Source organism: Thunnus albacares, chromosome 22 (genome assembly GCF_914725855.1).
Source record: "Thunnus albacares chromosome 22, fThuAlb1.1, whole genome shotgun sequence".
Classification (NCBI taxonomy): Eukaryota; Metazoa; Chordata; class Actinopteri; order Scombriformes; family Scombridae; genus Thunnus; species Thunnus albacares.
The window spans coordinates 8,412,270-8,432,959 of NC_058127.1; the positions used below are offsets into that span (position 1 = coordinate 8,412,270).

The window sequence follows — 20,690 nt, forward strand, 5'->3', positions numbered from 1 at the left end:
TGTCATTAGTTTTGTAGGTTTGGTCAAAAAACAAACTATTGGACAAATACAAATTTTGAAATGATGATGATGCCGCCAGATAGAAAATGAAGGGACCACCAGAGCTTTTATAGTTCATACTGTGGGAACATGAATGTTTGTACCAAATTTCATTACAATCCATCAATAGTTGTCAAGATGTTTCATTCAAAACCACAAATGTCAACCTCATGGTGGCGGCAGAAGAAAAGTCAGGGAATCATTGAGGAAACATGAATATTTTGTAGCCAAACTAATTAGGATTCATCCTCTGGAGACCAGGAATGTCTGTACTAAATGTAATGACAATCCATCCAATAGTAGTTGAGACATTTCACTAAAAAAACCAAAAACAAAACAACCCCAAGGTGGCAGCAGGAGAAAAGTCAGGAGATCACAAACGCCAGCTGACTTCATCCTCTGGGAACCATGAATGTCCAGTAGTTATTGTGATAATTCAGTCTGGACCATAGTGGTGGACAAAAAGCCCATCTTCTCTTATTTTAAATATTATTTAGATAACTGAAAAGATAAAATTGCTCTACTGAAACACACATGCACACTGACAGTTGTAATAGTTTGTGCTTATTAGCCAACAGCTAGTAAGAAAAAACAATAGGGTTCATCACTGACATGAAGTCTGAAGATGTTTTACAGCACCGAGGATTAAATAATACTTTTTACGGTCTTAGAATTGTGAAAATAGTGAAAGTTCTCTTTTCCTGTGGTTTCCGAGGTCAGAGGTCGAATGCAGAACGCGAACCTCGGAGCTGCTGGGGGATTCGGGTTTGTTGATTGGGGAAACTTCAGCGGGGAGGAGGGCTTTAACCCGTGTCTCCCCGCTGCTACGCCTGCTGCTTCAAATGCTTTAACCTCCACTGCTTGAATCACCTCAGGCTGCTTCTCCTTATGTTTTAAAAAAAAAAAAAAATTAACTTTTCCTCCTGCTGTTTCTTTTCCACTCATTTATAAGGACTCCTTCTGAGTAACACACATATCTGGTAAGGGAAGACAAATGGCAAGAGGAAGTGGTCAAAAAAGAAATTAATTAACCTTTGGGAGGAAGCAGAAGATTGGCAGCATAATATAATGACTTCTTACGTAATGACCCCTTGAAAATGTTAATGAGATTAAATATAAAGCTAAAACCGTCTCTAGAAAGGGATGAATCATGTCATCACTATCTTTTACAGACTTTTTTTTTTTTTTTTTTTTTTTTGGACATACCTGTTTATATTTCAACGTTTTTCCAATGCTGTGTAACAGAAACCCTCCGTCCTTTCCCTTCCAACTCTTAAAACACTAGCCGCTTGTTCGTTTTTTGACGGATCTGATGTCATCGAGCAGGTGCTGGAAGATTCTTACTCGCCGTTTTCCAGGAAAGCTTTTTGTTGAGCGTGCCTGCTCTTTCTCCAGCTCCACCTTGACTCACATTTACACATCTTCATACTCTCAACACCTGAGAGTTTCCCCCCAGTACAACCTCTGTATTTTACTGTTGGGCAGTAAGCAGCTCCTATGGAGTTATTCTCTGCTTTTTGAGTGTGAGTGCACCTCGATGTTAAGATATTAATGATGAAGTGAACTTTCTTCTTGGTGGAGCTGGAGATTCAGTGTATAGTGAGAGCTTTAGAAGAGCTTTGGTCCCTGAGCAGGTGTTGGTAGCTCATCCATATTTCCAACAAACTAGCAGCTCAAATTCAGGTTGGCAACTCACATTAAGGACTTGTCACCTACTTCAGACTTTCTATTTCTACTAAATCTATTTTCTACGCAGCATAGGTGGGATCTATGTTATAAGCTACAGCCTTTGGATTCAAGAATTTCACAGACCACGGGCTAAGCAGAGGAACAATGTGCTTGCTTGCACATAATGTGGAAAAAGACGACTCCAACCACATTCAACTTTAAACTCACCTGAAAACACATCTCGACAGGCGTCGGTGTTCGCTCGGCCTTGAGCTAATGCCATTATATAAACTGAAAAGTGGATTTTTTTTTTTTTTTTCATGTGGTAATGTCAGATGTGTTGGCTGTTTGTTGGCCTTGTTCAGTTCGACAATAATTCGGGATATGTTTGATTTTATTCGAGCGCCCTAATGGCTTGTCTTCTTTTGACAGATGGTGTTTGTCAAGTTGGAGAAAAGTTATAGTTTGTATTATGTGTCAAATTATGCAATGCTGTTATTCACTTACTGAATTTTATTTGCAGTTGTGGTGTGACTGTCTTTTTATCTATGAGGACAATTCTCCTCATTGTTATGTCATGTTTGACATGTTTTTCATTTACTTCTACAAGACTACTGTTCCTTTATGTTCTCAGTAACTACAGAAAGGATATAATCCATTTGCAGTAAAAAAAAATATATAGAGACTAGAGACCTGAGTTGGATACTAGACTCAAAAGATTTGAGACTTAACCTTGACTCATGTGTAAAGACTCAACCTTAGCTTGTATTTCACCCTCGTGAATATCTCTGCTATCTCGTCTTCCTCGCATCATTGAATAACAGAGTGCAGAGGAATAAGTCTCGGCCATCGCCCATGCTTTGGGGAACTCGGGCCTGAGGCTTCCCAAAAGCATCTTAACGTTAAGACCGTCTCTGTCCAACTGACTTAAAATGATCTGAGATTTGCCAGTTTGCCAATTCCTGACTTGGCAGGAAACCAGCCCTCACTGGCTGCGTTGGAGCATCTAAGAATCTGTGTGTGTGTGTGTGTATGTGTTTGTGAGCACAAATATGCTTGCGGGCATGTGTGTTGGATTCAGCTGCACTGACACATTTCCAAAGGCTCTGGGACTGTTTAAAAAGGCATAAAGAATCAGATTTTGTTCTTGTCCTTTTTTTTTTTTTTGGTGAGTGTGTGTGTGTGTGTGTGTGCTCGCTTGCTCACACTCTGGGGACAAAGCTCTGTTCACACTGTCACATGTAGGGAATCAGCCCACATCTAAGGACAAACATTGAGTCCCAGAAAGTTAATCATTTATTTTAAAGGTTTTAGGTTAAAATTCTGACTGAAGTTAGAGTTCAGATAAAGGTAGGTTAAATCTGCACTGATCAATCTTTTATATTAGCAGTGGATCAAATGACTACGTGTATGTGAAAGGCTTGTAGCGACAAACCCACAGAGAATTTAATCGCCGACTCTGCTGTTACCCTCAGTTTCTGTTTCTGCATCTTTCAGCTTTACTGGTTTGTTTCACTCTGAACGCTCTCATCAGTGTCGTTTCCAGCAGCAGCAGCAGCAGGCGACTGTATCCGTGAAAAAGCTCTGATAAACCTACTGAACGCTACACTTAGCAGTTAGCAACTAAAGAGCAAGTATTTCCTTCAGCAGTTAGAGGAAACCACAAAAACACAGCTAGAAGGAGTGAATATTGGACACAAACATGACTTCAAACTAATGCGACTGTTTGCCCTCACATTTGCCAAATCAACTTTATTAGGGTTGCAACTAATGATTGTTTTCAGTACTGATTAATCTGCTCATTATTTTCTCGATTAATCAAATTAATTCTTTGCCTATGAAATAGTGAAAATGCTCATTTTATTTCCCAGACACATCTTTAAATGTCTGATTTTGTCCAAACAACAGTCTAAAACCCAAAAATATTTAGTTTGCCATCATGTTTGACAAAGAAAATCATTAAGTCGAGCAAATGTTTTAGCATTTTCACTTAAAAAATCATTACAATTATCAAAATACTAAGCGATTAATCGGCTAATCGTTGCAGCGCTAAACTTTATATGCATTAATATGTCATTAATATGTGATTACAGCTTGTTTTCGCTGCCCTGAATGGCCCAAAATATCAGTTAATGCAGGTTTAAGGTGAGAGTAACCCTCCAGGAAAATTAATATAAGTAGTGCTATGACTCAAATAACTTTTTGATTGATAAGAACATCTATATTAGATAGAGCTGCAAAGATTAGTCGCTTAAATCGATCATTTGATCGACAGAAAATTAATCAGCAACCATTTCATAATTGAATAAGTAATTTTTCAAGCAAAAATGGCAAACATTCACTGGTTTCAGGAGCTTAAATTTGAGAATTTGTTGCTTTTCTTAGGATTTTGAACTGTTGGTTGGACAAAATAAGACATTTGAGGACGATGTTATGATGGGCATTTTTCACCATTTCTGCAGATTAATCAATAATAAAAATAATATAATGAGAGAAAATAATGAAAATGCCACTCACAAATAATTCTCACAGTCCAAGATGATTATTTCAAACCAAATAATATTCAACTTACAATGATAATAACAGACTCAGTGTGATCCAATGTGTGTGTGATAGAATAAGAGGTCAGATGAGATGCTGTCTTAAGTTTTAGGGTAAAGACATTTTTGGGACTGAATTCTGAGTGTGTGTGTGTGTCAAGTTTAGTATTCAGTGCCTGTGTCAAAATAAAGCCAGGTTAAGACAGAGGAGTGTCAAGAAGATGGTCACAGATAAAGTGACGGAGGAATGTTGAGTAGATGGTCACAGATAAGGAGACGTAGGAATGTCGAGAAGATGGTCACAGATAAAGAGACGGCGAGAGAAGGAGCTCATAAACTTCATAAGCCATCTGTCCCTGCCTCTTCTTGTGCGCGGACTACTCTACTTCCTCATCAAAAAAGGTCCATCTGACGAGAGCCTGCGTTTTTCTCCCTCAGCCTCAAATATAAAAAAGGCGGAGGCAGGCAGAGAGAACCCACACACACAAAAAAAAAAAAAAACGCATGGATATAGTTAAAAAGGAGAAAATCTATAAAAGGGGCAGAAACAGAGAGGGAGAGACGGAGAGAGAGAGAGAGGGAGTCTCAGAAAACCCGCTGAGTCCTAGATTATTCAGCGCAGACGGTTCCAAGAAAAACACGCGGTTTCTGAGAAGAGATTCAGATTTTGAGAAAAAGGTGTAAGAATAGAGAGAGAGAGAGAGAGAGAGAGAGAGAGAGAGAGAGAGAGAGAGAGAGAGAGAGATGTACAGAGATAGTGGAGAGAGAGGAGGAGAGTAGGTGAAGAGATGGAGAAGCACGTCGGCTCAGCTTGTCAAATAATTCATGTTAGCATATCGGAGAACAACCTCATGTATTATTGATACATTTAGATCCTGGCCACTCCCTGCCTCTCTCTCTCTCTCTCTCTCTCTCTCTCTCTCAACCTCAACAGTGAAACATAGCTATACATAGAAGCTACCAGCATCCAGCTTTCACCCGTCTTCTGTCTTTTTTCCTCCTCCCCTCCCTTTCTTTTACCCTCGTTTCTCCCATCTCCCTCCTTCCACAAATTGGCGGTTTCCGTAGTAACCAAACACCATGGCCTCAGTGCTGACCTGAAGTGGTTTTTCTTTTGTTTTGTCTTTTTTTTTTTTTTTTGAGTAATGTACAGGTTATGTGGCTGAGAAGTCGAGGCTAGGAGCTCCGGAGACTGCAGCGGACTTTTAACAGAGAACATGACATGTGAGTGTATGTTAGTTGACAGGTTTTTATGCTTCGTCTTCATTCTCAATCACAAAGGAACTTTAAAATAAAGCTATAAAATCTATATTAAAATACACTATATAGTCAAAAGTATGTGGACACCCCTGTCTGTTTACTTTTGTCTGGGGCTGTTTTGATAGTTCACGCTGGTTCCAGTTAAAGAGAATATTAATGTACCAAAAAAAAAAAAAGCAAAGTTCTGCATTGGCAGGGGCGTGTACCAGTGAGATGATGAAATATGTTTCAGAAAGTCCCCTTTGAGTAACAGATCCATGAGTTTGAAGGCTTATCAGACACCAAAACACTGCACAGCAGTTAAATGCATTATGAGGGAAGATTCATTTTTACTTTCTTGTGTGACGATCTCAAGATAAACAGAAATACAACATCCATGTAACAAAGAAATCTACCCGGAATGTGTGCTTGGGATGTATTTGATTGGTCGACACAGCGGTCGGATAACGTTTCATTGCTTTGTGGCAAAATGATTTTATTCAAAAAGGGGGGACTGGGATTTTCCACACAGTGCTTTTGTCTGTCAGAACCCCGCCCCAAGACAATAACACTCTTCCAACTTTGTGGCAGTTTGGGAAATGGTTTTCTCAGTTCGGTGTGGAAGAGCTCGACTGGCCAACACGGAGCCCTGACCTCAACCCCGCCCAACACCTTTGGCATAAACTGGAACACTTCTGCGGCTGAATGGGAGCCAATTCCTGCAGCCAGGTTCCAAAATCTCTCTCAACATTTCTGGAAAGGCTTCCAAGAAGAGTGTAGGTCGTTAAAACAGCATGTTAATGCCCACAGTTGTTAATGGGCATCAACATACTTTGTTCGGGTGTCCACATACCTTTGGCCAGGTAGTGTAAATGATTAGATTTAGCTCAAGATGTCATGTCAGCTTGGTTTTAATATGTTTGTTTTGTTAAATTACAGTATAACCAGTTTAAAGGACCAGTGTGTAGGATTTAGAGGCATCTAGCTGTGAGGTTACAGATTGCAAGCCCCTCCTTTTTAAGCGTACAGGAGAATCTACGGTGGCCACAAAAAACATGAAAGACCCTCTCTAGAACCAGTGTTTGGTTTGTCCGTTATGGGCTACTGTAGAAACACGGCGGTGCAACACGGCAGCCTCCATGGAAGAGGACCCGCTCCCTATGTAGATATAAAGGGCTCATTGTAAACTAACAAAAACACAACAATTCTTATTTTCAGGTGATTAAACACTGATGAAAACATACTTATGAGTCTGTTTGCTAGATGCCACTTAATTCTACACACTGGTCCTTTAAAATACTGAAACATTGACTCACTGGTTGTTTGAACTTCTCTCATTTACTGAAAATTGCAGTATTTGTCAGAGACGTCCAGTAATTTGATGAATTTTATTGCCCGGCTTTTAGGCTGAAAGAGAGTAATCACCCACTAATGGAGACCATAGATTAAGAGATGAAATTTGGCCTATTTGCCCAAATAAAGTTCTAACTTTTAGTATTTTTCTTCCACTGTTCACTTTTCTCCCAAAGGGAGTAATGAATGGAAACTCGAGGGTGAAATCCAAACTGCTTCCAAAACAGAAGTACGTAATCAGCCCAGAGAAAACTGTACTGACTGACTTCAGATCTTTTTCATCTCTCCTTCCTTTGATATTATACAAAAAAAAAAAAAAAAAAAAAAAAAAAATCACAGACCAGCCTGCTTGGTAAACACGAGTGTGCTGCGTGCAGCTTACTGACGTCACATTACATGATATCTGGGAAGTTGAAACAGTTATCGCTCGGCCCTCTTTGGACTTGCCAATGTGTACACAGAGCCAATGAACAACCAACATCTTCTACAAGCAGATGAGTTATTGATCCTGCTGCTGAAATTCTCTGTTAGCTTTCACAGAGTGTACAGCTTCTTTTTAGGGACTCACTGTCTCACTCAGGGACGTGTATTCTCTATCTCTCTCTCACCAGTAACTCCAGCTGTATCTTTGTGATCTTTTATATTTTACAGTCAGAAAATATCTGAACAACACTTCACAGGGATAAAGAAGGGGTCAGTTAGGCGATGTTAGACCACAGGGGGATTCATTTTTAGCTGGTGTGCTTGATTTTTTTGATTTTTTTTTATACAAAAACACACCGCATGCACGAAATCGTCAGAACTGACTGCAAAAACCGAGTTCCTCTGAAAGGTGATGACTCACACGAGAAGAATGAGTCGTGATCAGGCTGGGTTGAATGAAAGCAGCTCTTATGCAAGCGGAGAAACAGACACCGACACACAAGGAAACGGACGTGTGGGACAGATGCAGACACATGTGCACACACACACACACACGAGAGCTAAAATACACATTTGGCTGCCTTCGACTTGCCTAAATCCTGCCTGGGATTCTCCCCTCTTCTTCTTCTTATTCTTCTTTTTCTTCCTCCTCCTCCCTTTCCTCATCCTCCTCTCTCTTCCTACGTAGATATTTCTCCTCCTCTTATGCAATCAAACCATTTAGCCTCTGAATCCAATGACTGTTAGAGTAAGAGAGTCACAAAAGAGATGCTGGGTGGGTGTGGAGAATGTGTCTACACTAAAACGTTTTGTGTGTACACATCCTGCTTTGACAATACCTTGGCGTGTGTGTGTGTGTGAGTGTGTGTGCAAGGTGACAAGGCTAATAGTGTGTGGGCTCCTGTTCTCAGGGGAGCAGTTGTGTCTTGCTGGTGGATGAGTGTGTCTGTGAGGTCAATGATGCAGCCAAGCAACATGAGTCATCATTTGAAACATTAATGCACACAGACACATACTGGATATTAATACAGCTTTCTCTGTACAAGTTCAAGTACATGTCCCCCCCCGCCCCTCCTCACGCTGACATGTACACATCTGACAAAACAAAGTCCAAAGATCAGGTAACAGGAATTCTCTCTCTTGTACATCACCCAGCCTCAAATCAGATCCAGTCTCAGTGAACTTGTTTACTGTATCAGACACAGGCTGTGTTTTGGTTTATTTGTATTATAGGATGGAAATAGAGTTGCAAAGTAGAAGTTATTTTTGGGTATCCTGCAAGTCAAAAAAAGTCAAATTTATTCTCTGCATACACAATAAAAAGGCCTCTGTTGCCTGCGCCGCTAACAGCTAACAGAAGCTAAAGATCATTCTCTACAGGACGAAACTAATTCAGCACTTAAATTGCAGTGTTTTCTTACCAAACAACGCAACAAGCTCTCATTCTTTGTAATTCTATTATGCGTGTCTATATATCAAAATGTATGCTTGACAGTCTCATTACCCAAACAATCACAAACCACATTCCTAAATAATGACCCAATGTACACACGGGTGTGCCACAACACAGTTAGATCTGATAAAATGCCATTAGGATTGAGACATCTGGTAAACATACAGTGTATTAGACTATAAGTACGCAGGTTCTTCTTTGTTGTTTTGTTCACAAGAAGCAGATTTTGCTAAACAACTGTATTGTCCACTGAATCTGAAAAACGCCAGCATTTTGTCATGTGTTTATATAAAGATGAATAAACTTGAGAGAAATCTGGAATCCCATTGCTTCTGTGTTACAAAATCACTTTAAACCAGAGATTTAATGCAGTGAAACAGCTAATTGTAATGTTTTAGATGCAATTGTATCGAGGGGTGGCAGCAGCGGAGCTAATTACAGTACTGCTAATTAAACCAGGCAGTTGAAGAGAGACGACTGGATGGAGTAAAACAACGTCTCACAAGCGGTAGCTTTACAGAAGAAGTGTGTAACCAGGGAGCAAACATTAGAGGAGGAGGTGCCCTACAAACAAGATTATCATAGAACAGCTAAAAAAAAAAAGCTAAAATACTGTAATACAGGTTGTTGTCCTGGATGAGCAGATACTTTCAGGGGTGGGAAACTCCAGCTTTCAAATAGTTGCCCTCTAAACACTCAGACATTGTCCTCCTGCAAATGTACATCAAGTTATGGGGACAAATTGTGGATTTCATAAAAGATGTGACCACAGTTATGTTCATTATGATATATTACCTTTCCCTTTCTCGCATGGCACATATGCAGTTTACAGTGATAACAGTGGCAGATTTACCATTTGAAATTATTAGTCAAATCTAAAATAATTGGTTGTTAATTTCAGAGAGAAACAGGCTTCTCATTTCTAGCCGGAAACTGTCAGTTTCGCCGACTGAAATGGCAACTGATAGCAGATTTTATCGGCTCTAGCTAGCTGGCTACTTAAGATAACGATAGCTTGGTAGCTGAATTGGTTGAAAACGTCGTCTCTAGCTGACTTTTAGAAGTTTCAAGCTGACTTGTTTTAAAAGGAGAATCTTTATAAATGGGCCCTAAATACGCTCTTGATGACTACATTCATGATTTTGTGCTAAAACGCTGCTAATGCTACTTGTCCCAGATAAAACGTCAACATCTTAACCAGCTAATGATCCATGTAAAACAAAACAGCATTTTTCTTGTATTGCAGTGTAAAGCTAGTTAGTCATGGTCTAAAATTAGACTTATTAGGTTCGAATATAGCCTTGTTCGGTTGCTTAGCTTGTTTTCACTTTTAGCATAACAAGCGGAAGGGCTTTTAGGATGCAGACTAATGAATGTGTTTGACAAACGTAATGCTATCTTGGGTAACTTTGCCTGGAGTGTAAACTTCCCAAAGTCCAATAAAGAGCAGGACAGAACTGCTAACATTACCCTAAATTCTGATAGCATCCAGGTCCAGCTTCCACAGAGTGGGGGAATACTACACAGTGGATGAGCTGATCCTGAATGAGTTTTTTAAGTAATCTGTAACCCCACAACACAATGTAGTAAGTTAATAAGGTACTTCTTAACCTTGGAAACAATGCTGTGTTACTATTGTAGGAAGTAAGCTAGTTAGCCGGAAATGCTAAAGATTAAATCTTACATTAGAGCCAATAAATAAGCTGTTTCATCTATTCCTTACACTTTTGTTGTAGCTTATTTGGATTTGGAAACGTTAATTTCAGTTGCTAAAATATGACTGGGTACTCACTATTTTTGGGGAGAGGCGTTTAGCAAACAGGAAATTAAGTAATTAAGTACAAATCAGACCAGTGCTGTGTCAGCAGATAGTCCATATCAATAACCCGGACACAATAAAGCAACAAAAATAGATTCAGACATCCCTGACTAGGAGAATCTCTATTGAGTTAGTTGTACCCTGCAAGTTTCTGGTTGGCTGAGCCTGCTGAGCCCAGTAGGACGGCCACACACACACACACGCGCAAACTCACACACAAACACACACACACACACACACACACACACACACACACACACACACACACACAATACTTTCATCTATTGATCACACAGATGCAGCCAATTTACTAGGGTTGGAAAAACTTGTTTATCTGCCTGAAGGAGCATAAGGAAGTGTGTGGTGAGTGTGTCTGTTCATCATGGGTCACCCTGGAGTTTTTGCTATTTAGATAGGATGTTTGGGTAGCAGAGATAAGCAGGAGTCCATCTGGAACACACACACACCCACACACACCCACACACACACACACCCACACCCACAGACACACACTCGGACTGTTTTCATGCACTGCAATCTTTGCCTCTACACTAATCATCTTTATATTTGCCAGTAACTGATTGGAAGCATGTGTGTGGTGACTGTGTGTTTGTGTGTGCATCCAAGCTCTTCAGATTATCACGAATGACCCCTGTTAGAGTCAGTGTGACCTCGCACACACACATACACACGAATAACATCCTCCCTGTCCGTACTCCCTTTGGCACAGTGCTTTAGTCAGCAGATTTCTACACCTCTTTTTTTTTTTTGTCTTTCATTTTCCTCCCTTTTTTTCCTCCCTTCTCGTCGTATTTTCTTCCAGTCTGCCTCCTCTTTCCCCCGCTCAGATGTCTGTCTTTCATTATATCTTGCTCACACCATCCTCGTTTAAAATCTCGCTTAAATGCCTCCGTCTGTGTCCTCACTCTCCCGGCGGAGGCGAGGGGAGTGTAGTGATGAGAGTGCTTTAATGACGTCACTGAAACGAATGGGCCGTTCGCTATCTGGGACACTGGTGGCTGCGAGGTGGGTTAGGGGCAACGACTCGCACTGCAACTTTACACTGCCGTAAAAGCACACAAAACGATCTCTCACACACACACATCTTACTGTCCTCTCCCTCCCTCCCCCCCCCCCCTCCTCCTCCTCCTCTTCCTCCTCCTCCTCTTCCTCTCCAACTTTTTCTACCTCACAAACACACTCACAGAAAAGGAAAGCGGCGTGTCCTGCTACCATCAGCACTTTCCCCCCGTGTCCTCGCCAGACCGTCCCTGTCTCCTCTCATGTCCTTAATGACTCTCACACTCTCCCGCTGTCTACCCTCTGCTTCGCTCTCTCTTCATCTTCTCCTACCCTCGCCCTACCTTCCTCGCGCTCCATCCTATTGCTTTACTCGGTTTTGATGCACAGAGTCGCAGCTCTGTATCCTGATTCCTGATGCACTGAGGTACAATCAATCAGACAGTTACAACTATACAGTCCTGAGGAAGAAAGGATGATTGGTAGGTATTTTTGGGGACTTGGCGTCCTTCAAAACAAACTCCCAAAAGGGGTTTCACAAGGCTATGTTATACCGAAACCTCGTGGTCTAGCAAATCTTTGGGCTGTGACATTCCTTGAAGTCACACTACACTGAGGAAAAACAGAAAACTGCGAGGGCTATTAAAAAAGCTATTCATCTTAGAAAATATTTAAGTCTGACAGGTTAGGGTTGCACAGGTTCGATTTTCTGCTGTGTTCATTTTGACAAAAGTATTTACTCTTACTTACAAAACGAAATTTGGGGGGGTGAAAGTGTTACCCAATATTGATTGTTCAACACTGAAAAATACTACAGCCTGAGCTGAGCTTTTGAGGCTGATAATAATAGATACTTTTGCTTTTATGCAAGCAAATAACATTAACATTGTGATACAGTATGTCTGAGTACAGATTACTGTCATCTTTACAATCATAGATCACAGTATGTGTGCTGTAAGATAACAGGAATTTCAATAAACTTCAACAACAACCACGGCTTGAGGCTAAAGCCAATGTGGACAAATCTTTAAGTGCAATACCACCGATGGCCACTAGATGCCGACTCCAATTGACTCCCATTCAAAAAGCGTCAACATCTCTCTAGAAATACTAAGCCAATAATCTTTTCATTTAATTATATTCTCAATCGCTGCATTCAGTCCCTCTAATAAGTGTGCTGGTGGTCATTTCGGACATTATCGCTCCGTAAGTGGGGCGCGTTTCTAGAGCAGGAAACGCAACACCCTGCACTCCTTATTGGGAAGGTACTGGCGCCAAACGGAAAGCAACAACTTTTGGCTTTAAACTGGCTCCAGTGCAAACCAATGGGCGGCATCACACCTTACCACGTCCATCTTTATATACAGTCTATGGCGATAACCTGATTTAAACCAATAATATACATTTCTTTAATTGTAGGATAACTAAATCAGCTTTAAAAATTTCAGTGCATTAATCACCAATTTCGTGAAGAGGTTCTGATTCACTTACAGTCAGATTTTAAGCTCTAGTCTGTAGAGTGTAGTAACGGGTCCTGTCAAGTGTCTTTATTGCTCAAGTCTTCATTTGACCGCTGTTTCTCAATGCGAATACAATTTTCTGTTTTTTGGCAAAAGTTGACTTATGAAACTCTTGATCTCATAATATTACATAACTTTCAGTGTTTAATTCTTCCCTGGATACATAAAAAAACATGTGTGCAGTTGTACATAAAATAATTTTGTTTTGAGTTTGTTTTTGAGTTTTTAATAGTGAAAGCCTACACTATGATGATTTTATGTGGAATTGAGTAACGTTCCATGAGATGAGTGTGTTTTTGAGTAAACATGCTTTAATGCCTGTTAGTAAAATATAATTTGACATCTATTTTATTTGGAAATCTTGTTTTATAGCTGTTGTGCAGTAAACATTGCTTATTGGAAACCAAACTAAACAAAGCTTTGCCACTAAATATCTCATTACATAAAGTAAACAGGGAGATAAATCAGTCTTGGAGAATCAGCTGCAAGAAATGCTGGGGGAAGAATAGAAATTCAAGCGGATTATGTGTCGAGTACCCATTTAAAGAAGTGCTTTTAGCTTTTAAAAGATCGATTTCGAAATAACTTCTACGTCTATATGATCCCATTTCTCCCTCATCCTTATAGACTAATTTCATGTACTGTCAACGTCTACATCTTTTACCCATTCTTGTATTTCCATGAACCAATGCCCCCAAATGTCCTTACTTCCCCTACCTTTCCTCTCTAACCTTGCTCAGGTTACTGGGTGGCCGAAGCATCCACGCTCCCAGGAGAGACCCAGCAGTCTGAGTTCTCCTGTCCAGAGACAGAGCTCCCTGGAGGGGATAGAGAGGATCACAGCTGCTGGGATTGAGGGGGCGGAGAGTGGCTATCTTAGCCATTGTTTGAGGTTTCCTGCTGGATTTGTTTTTGGTACATGTTGGCCTATCATACAAAGGCTTGGAAGCAGAAGCACAAGCTGACAAATGATAACAACTAAGACAATAGCTAGACAAGGAGCCTGGACCAAATAACTCCAAGTAATATCCCAGTTTGTAGGTGATCCTCCTTTATAACTCAAACTTTACTGCATTTGTTGGTTTTAACAGTCTGTATCGGCCACCCACAAGTAGCAACAAATGAGGTGCAAACTCCAGATCCTGCAGTGGTGTTTTTTCTGAGATGTACTCTTTAAATGGCTTTGTACCAGCACAAAAGTGAAATTGTGATCAAAGATATTGACTGACTCTTGATCGCTCCTAAGATTCAGAGTGTCACTGGGGAGTGAGCCAGGATTGCTTCTTGGCAGGGAGGAAAAAACGAGAGGTGAACAATTGAATGAGTATCAATACTGGCCAGTCACACACACACACACATATATATATATAAAAAAACGCCCTATTACTCTAATCACCATCCCAAGCCTTTTAACAAATATGGCAGCTGAGGCAAAGAAGAGATATTAAAACTTAATTCACCTGCTATTTACTCTGAATGTTAAATTCCCACATTTGATTTGAAAGCATGCGCTGAATATATTACCAGGAACAGCAGAATAAAATGAGCTGCATTTAAAACGGCTGCATTTTGCTGACATTCAGACCGACTTACAATAGATGCAACAGCAGACTAGGTATAAATATTACAGTACTGATTAACATTCAGTTGGTGACCAGAGGCTGGCAGGAGATGCAGATGCGCTTCTTAATTTAACCTGAACTACATGTTTTTGCAGTTTGTTCATGTGAGATATCATGCTGTCCTACATATTTGGCTGTGTTCACTGCCAATGAACTAGTGAAATGGCAAAAAAAGCAATAAATCTGTTCTGCTAACACTCATGCTATCAATATCCATTTATCTATAACCCAAAACCTGCTCAGTGAGAGTCTATGTATCCATGTTGTCTTTGGTGAGTTAGCTGCCATTTAAATGTCTTGTGAGGTGTTCATGGAATTAGAGCTGAAATTTTAAACATTGAAGGTAAAAACTAAGGTTTCCGTTTCTAACTCCTCCTTTCCTTACCTTTCCTAATTCCTTCTTTGCCTCCTTTTTTCCCTTCAGTACTTCTCCTTTCCTTCTTCTTTCTCAAATACCTATTATTTTGTATTGTAATTCTGTAAAAATATCAGTTTGTTCCCTTGATTTTCATTCTTATCAGTGCAGAAAAGCCTCTGAAAGGAAGACACAGAGTAACGAGACAGAAAAACCCAGATAAATGAAATTAGTTTAGGCTTAGCAGCTCTTTAAGGCAGGGTGACCCAAGAAAATAAAATTTCAGGGGTAGAACATCATATCAGACTGACAGGCCGATATGAAATATTTAAAGTGACGAATGTCAGCTCCCTGAGTCAGCTATTCGAATGCTTATACCCATTGTAACATCAACAATTCTGCGGTAGGCATTAAAATTGAATTACCTGGCATACAGCCTTTCAAAAGTCTTATGCATCCGTCGCTTCAGCTCCTGTCCACAAAGCTGTCTGACGTGCGTGTTGCATGTTCTTTACTATCTGAGCTTTCGTTAAGAGATTGTACGAGTCTCCAGAGTGCCGGGCCGAGCTGGAACCGGTCAGCGTGTTGATCTGAAAAGGAATGTACAGTCTATTGACCCCAATTCTGTGGGTCTGTGGTTTCTAATTTTACGGCCAGATTTCTCTCAGCTCTGACTATAATGGATGGGACGGCCATGAGGGAGCAGGGACACCTGGCTGCCGAGCCTCAGTCAGCACCGCTGTCCTGACAGGCCTGATGAATGCGGGCTGATGAGTACACACTCGCTCTACTACAGCCTGGAGCCTCACTCTGTCTGTGGGCGACCAGAAATGCAGCGCAGTAATGTACTGCAAGTGTGCTTCTATTTGGGTTTTACAGTTACTCCAGGCTATATGATATTGGTAGTTTCCACAATTAATAATAACTGGATGGCAACATATTAACACTAAAACATTTTAAATTTCCGTTGTGCTTGAATTATTAGTCATTTTAAAGCTCTAATATACTTGACACAGAGTGTTGCTCTATGTTATTTATCTATGTAGCACCATTCACATTTTATAACCTTAGCTTGAAATGTGAAAAAAACACAATGTAATTACAGATCCTAATATTGTTTCTGTTCTGTATTGCAATATTATTTCATCATTCAGAGTGCAGATAGTTTATCCAAAAAAAAAAAAAAAAAAAACAGAAACATGACTGCATGTTTGGCTCAACAGCTGACAAAGATTACATGAGTCTATAAAGAATTAAAAATGATGAAAACACAATACAATCAAGCTACATTAATATAAAATAAACCCTTCATTTCCTATTATAACATACAGTGAAGGCATACTGGTTGTGATCTCTGCACACTCGGCTTGTTATGTTGCAGAAATTAAGAATTAGCACAAGTGTTGCAGTCATTATTAAGTCATTTAAGGTGAGATATCAACATCAACAAGTTTCAGTGTGACAGTGACAACTCAGAGATAAATCAACTTACACATCTTAGGAATACCTCTAAACCACTTCCTGCTACTCTGCAGTGACCTACTTAGCGTGATTTGGTTTGTCAAAAACGGGAATTTCCACAGCTTGAGCAAATATTTATCATACAGTCCTCTGATGAACCGATGTCTCTTTGACCTGCGTGTGAGGTCTCGGCTTATGTAAGTGCCTTATGATTGAAGTCTGTCTAATTCACCTATACCACCTACGTATCATCTAATTCTGTCCAATTCTCTACATTACTATTTTAACAGCACTCATGTGTGGGTGGGTGAGTTTAGACGCTTCTTTCGTGTGCCAAAAACACAATGATCTCACACCCAACTCTTCCTCTTTTCAGAGGAAGTTTAGATTAATGCAATAAACAAGTACCCGACAAAAGGAAGCGTTACGTAACGTCGACACAAGTGATCTCGACTACACAAAAGACGAAATGCTTCACCCCCCCCCCCCCCCCCCCCGTTTTAATGGAAATCAAAAGGAATGTGGTGAAGGCAGGGTGTGTCCCCTTTCAAGTGCGTTTTGAAAGCCGTGTGCGTGTGTGTGTGTGCGTGTTGGAGAAGAATTATGTGCTAGTATTTGCATGTAGGAGAGTCAGTACACAATGTTATTCACCTGCGTTTACACAGGCATGCACCGTTTCAGCAGCTTTGGTGCTCACTGGAATCAGAAATGCTCAATTTGCAGAATTGAAGATGCTTTTTTGGGTTAATCGTTAAATAAAAGTGAGACTAAATGGATCAAAACTTGACTTACTTAACTTAATTTAGAGAGTAATCTAAAGATCACATTATAGTAAGCATGTCCCAGAAACTACTGCAAATACTACAGGGATCATAAATTTTACGTTATATAAAATAATAATACATTTCAGCAAAGCAACACACTGTGATTGAACTTGGTTTCATAAAATATGCAGCTCTATACTCACCATAGTAAATAACAAAATGGCATCAGTCCATCTCAACATCGTTCTATATTTTCATGTAAGGATGTTCTGTTGTATCGAGGAGGAGGATCAATATAAATGCAAACTACAACAGTTTATCTAAAGAACAGAGTGCACTTCTAAAACTACAACTCTCTCTGAATCCATCCTCTCCCTTTCAAAAAGCTGCACTGTCACATATAAACCGAGACGTTTTGCTGACAAGGGATTTGATCATGCAAAACAGTACAATGTCTGATCTAAATCGCATTTAATAAAACCCAAAAAGTTCACCCAAACATGGCTGATATTGCTCGAATTTTAATTTCCAAAACCGTTTGAAAGTCTGCAGATCCATAGAGGGATTTGTGTTATTCTTTCAGCTTTCAACCCTGTTTTTTTTTTTTTTTACTAAGTTAATTTATTTGATTATTCATTTGCCGCTATCCTCGTCCCCCATCTTGCTTGCGACTCACACTGAGCTAATTAAATTCTCTGCACTCCGCTGCTATTTTGATTATTCTGCTCCGTGTGTCCGACGTGGACGTCCTCGGTAACTGTTTGTACCCCCGTACGCGTCGGTCACCCTCCCGCCCCGCAACTGTTGATCCTGATGCTGATACGGACATGAATAAATAATACAAATGTGCGTGTATGTTTGTATTTATGAATGCGTGGGCAAGACAGAGTTGAGTAATAACATAACTTATTGATGCAGCCTCCATTGACTGCCCTGGAGGGCTTTTGTTTCTGTGAATATGTGTGTGTTTGTGTGTTTGTGTGTGTTTGTGTGTGTGTGTGTGTGTGCGAGCCTCCCACCTCGTTGCCGTACATCATGAGGTGGTGGGTGGTGATAAGGGCTTTGAAGACCACCACCCAGCTGGAGTTGGCCGTGCGCTCGAAGAGCGTGTCCGCCAGCTGGGGAATGTTCACGTTCATCTCATTAGTGCAGTGGATCAGATCTGCCAGACACAAAAAAAATAAATAAATAAATAAATAAAACAAGGACACACAAAGAGCCGTGTTACTCAACAACACAAAACAAAGCACAGTTACGAGAAAAAAAAAAAAAAAAAGCTTTTAAAAAGGTTTGATAACCCTGATAGACAACGACAAATTGATTTTCACACATAGACAGAAACATGCAGACGGCACAGGAATACCAAGGACGGACAAACACGGCGCGCTCGCTTGGGTTGAATTCTTAAGTGAACAAAGTGTGAAGGACAGGTGCTCGCTGCACAACTTTCTTTCTGACCTTCTCTTACTACTCTCCTGACTTTCACTCCGCCGCGCCGTCTCCTTCCTTCTTTTCTGTTCTCCGGAGACATGTTAGCAAAAGTTCAGGTGTCATTCATTCAACTGAACCTGGAAGAAAAAATTGAACCTTCCAGCTCAAGAATGTCAAGTTACACGACGTGCAGCCACAAAAACTAACAGATAGATGCTGTTATGTTGTTGTGATATACATAAGCACAGAACTTCTGGGTTTGAATCTGTAATTGGAATCTGTCATTTGGATCATTTTAATCAAAGGTTTTTCTTGTTTTTTGTACTAATCTTTATTATATCTACTGTCTGCTATGTTTGGTATAAACTAATGTGCCAATTTGTGCCATCAGACTGTTAAAAGAAGTAGTAGTGGTTTAAGTAGTCTTAATCATTTTGTGCTGAGAAGTTACATATTAATAAAGTTTGTTCTACTCTTTTTTGCCCCCCATACACACACACACACACACACACACACAAGCAGATATACATTGTGCACGTGCAATGCTAAATACTGTACAATGAAGCACAGTAATGCAAAGTAAAAAACAGTTCACTGCCATCAAGACCATTAAAAGTCTCTCTCTCTATATATATATATATACACACACACATATACATAAGTTTATATAGCATTTTAGCATATTTGACAGCCTTAGCATTCATACTCAATGTTACACAGTTTTTTGATTTAAAAAAACATGTAAGCAGAAGGAGAGAAAAGTCATTTAAGTGACAGAACAAACAGAGCAGCTGGGGAAGCTTTTACAGAGCTGTCTTGGGTTTACCACCCAGTTCTTATATGTATTATACTCAGATGCTCAAAACAAGAGTGCAAACATGTTTCCCATTTCTGTTTTGAAAAAAACAAAAAAAAAAACAGCCTAAATATGCAGACTTTGTCTATTTGCACTTTATGAATCAGAGGGTTTCCCATTAAAATACCCATTTCAGAGGAGAAAGAATTTCTATTTCTTTTACACAAAGAGAGCGAAGCCCGAGAGGTTATTATCGAACTATGTATCAATGTTGGACCGATACATAAACGCCTATTTAATTTGGAACCAGTCAACTTTATTCCGGAGGTGCCTGATCTGATCTGATCAGATAGCAACAGCTTAGCCTCACTGCTCTTCACTCTTACCTCTTTAGTGGAGATTGATTTGAACTGGTTCTTGCTCGGGTCCCCGAGCTTATTATTATATAAAAGATTCAGATTCTTCACTCACAATATGTAACACACACAGTGATCCTCTCAAGCACAAACATCAATACAGACACACACACACACACACACACACGGCTATATTGATCATTCACATCAGATATCAGTTGTTTTTTTTTTAATGTTTGTTTCATTTCTCCGGCGTCTTCCACCCCTTTCATTCCTTCGCCTTTACTTCCAACCCGGCTCTCTCTCTCTTTTTCTCTCCATCCACCTCCTCTCCTCGTCCTTTGTTCTTCTCCACAGGACATTATGAGCTGCCGGCTCTCACACCTGGTAACTACGGAAACAGCTTCTCATTAGACTACTGGAGGACTGTAGCAGGGAGAGTCCCGTCGGGAGACTTCATCATCATAATCAGGTGCGCACGCACGTACGGGCATGCGCAGGTGTGCACGCACGCACACACACACACACACACACACACACACACTCATCCAATAAAGCCAATCCTTACTCTTTCCTTCACTCACTTAACGCATTATCTCCCTCAAGCACTTGCCCACACAGACAGTAACAAAACACAGTAGACTTCCAGTCCAGCAATATTCTCAGTCATTCACCCAAAATGGCAACTCCCCACTTCTCCCCTAACACACACACACACACACACACACACACACACACACACACACACACACACACACACACACACACACACACACTCAAACACACTAGACAGTGGGGTATTTATTCAATACAAATGAGGGTAGAGTAATG

General features: G+C 40.3%; 1 protein-coding gene across 3 annotated transcripts in view; it reads right to left on the reverse strand.

The window, feature by feature from the left end:
* si:ch211-200p22.4 (phosphatidylinositol-binding clathrin assembly protein) overlaps window positions 1–20,690 on the reverse strand; it is an 82,554-nt gene that overhangs the window by 40,339 nt on the left and 21,525 nt on the right. For all 3 annotated transcript variants that reach the window (XM_044341280.1, XM_044341281.1, XM_044341279.1), the window contains exon 2: window positions 18,296–18,438. In XM_044341280.1, coding sequence (XP_044197215.1) covers window positions 18,296–18,438 — 143 coding nt within the window. The remainder of the gene's footprint in view (window positions 1–18,295; window positions 18,439–20,690) is intronic.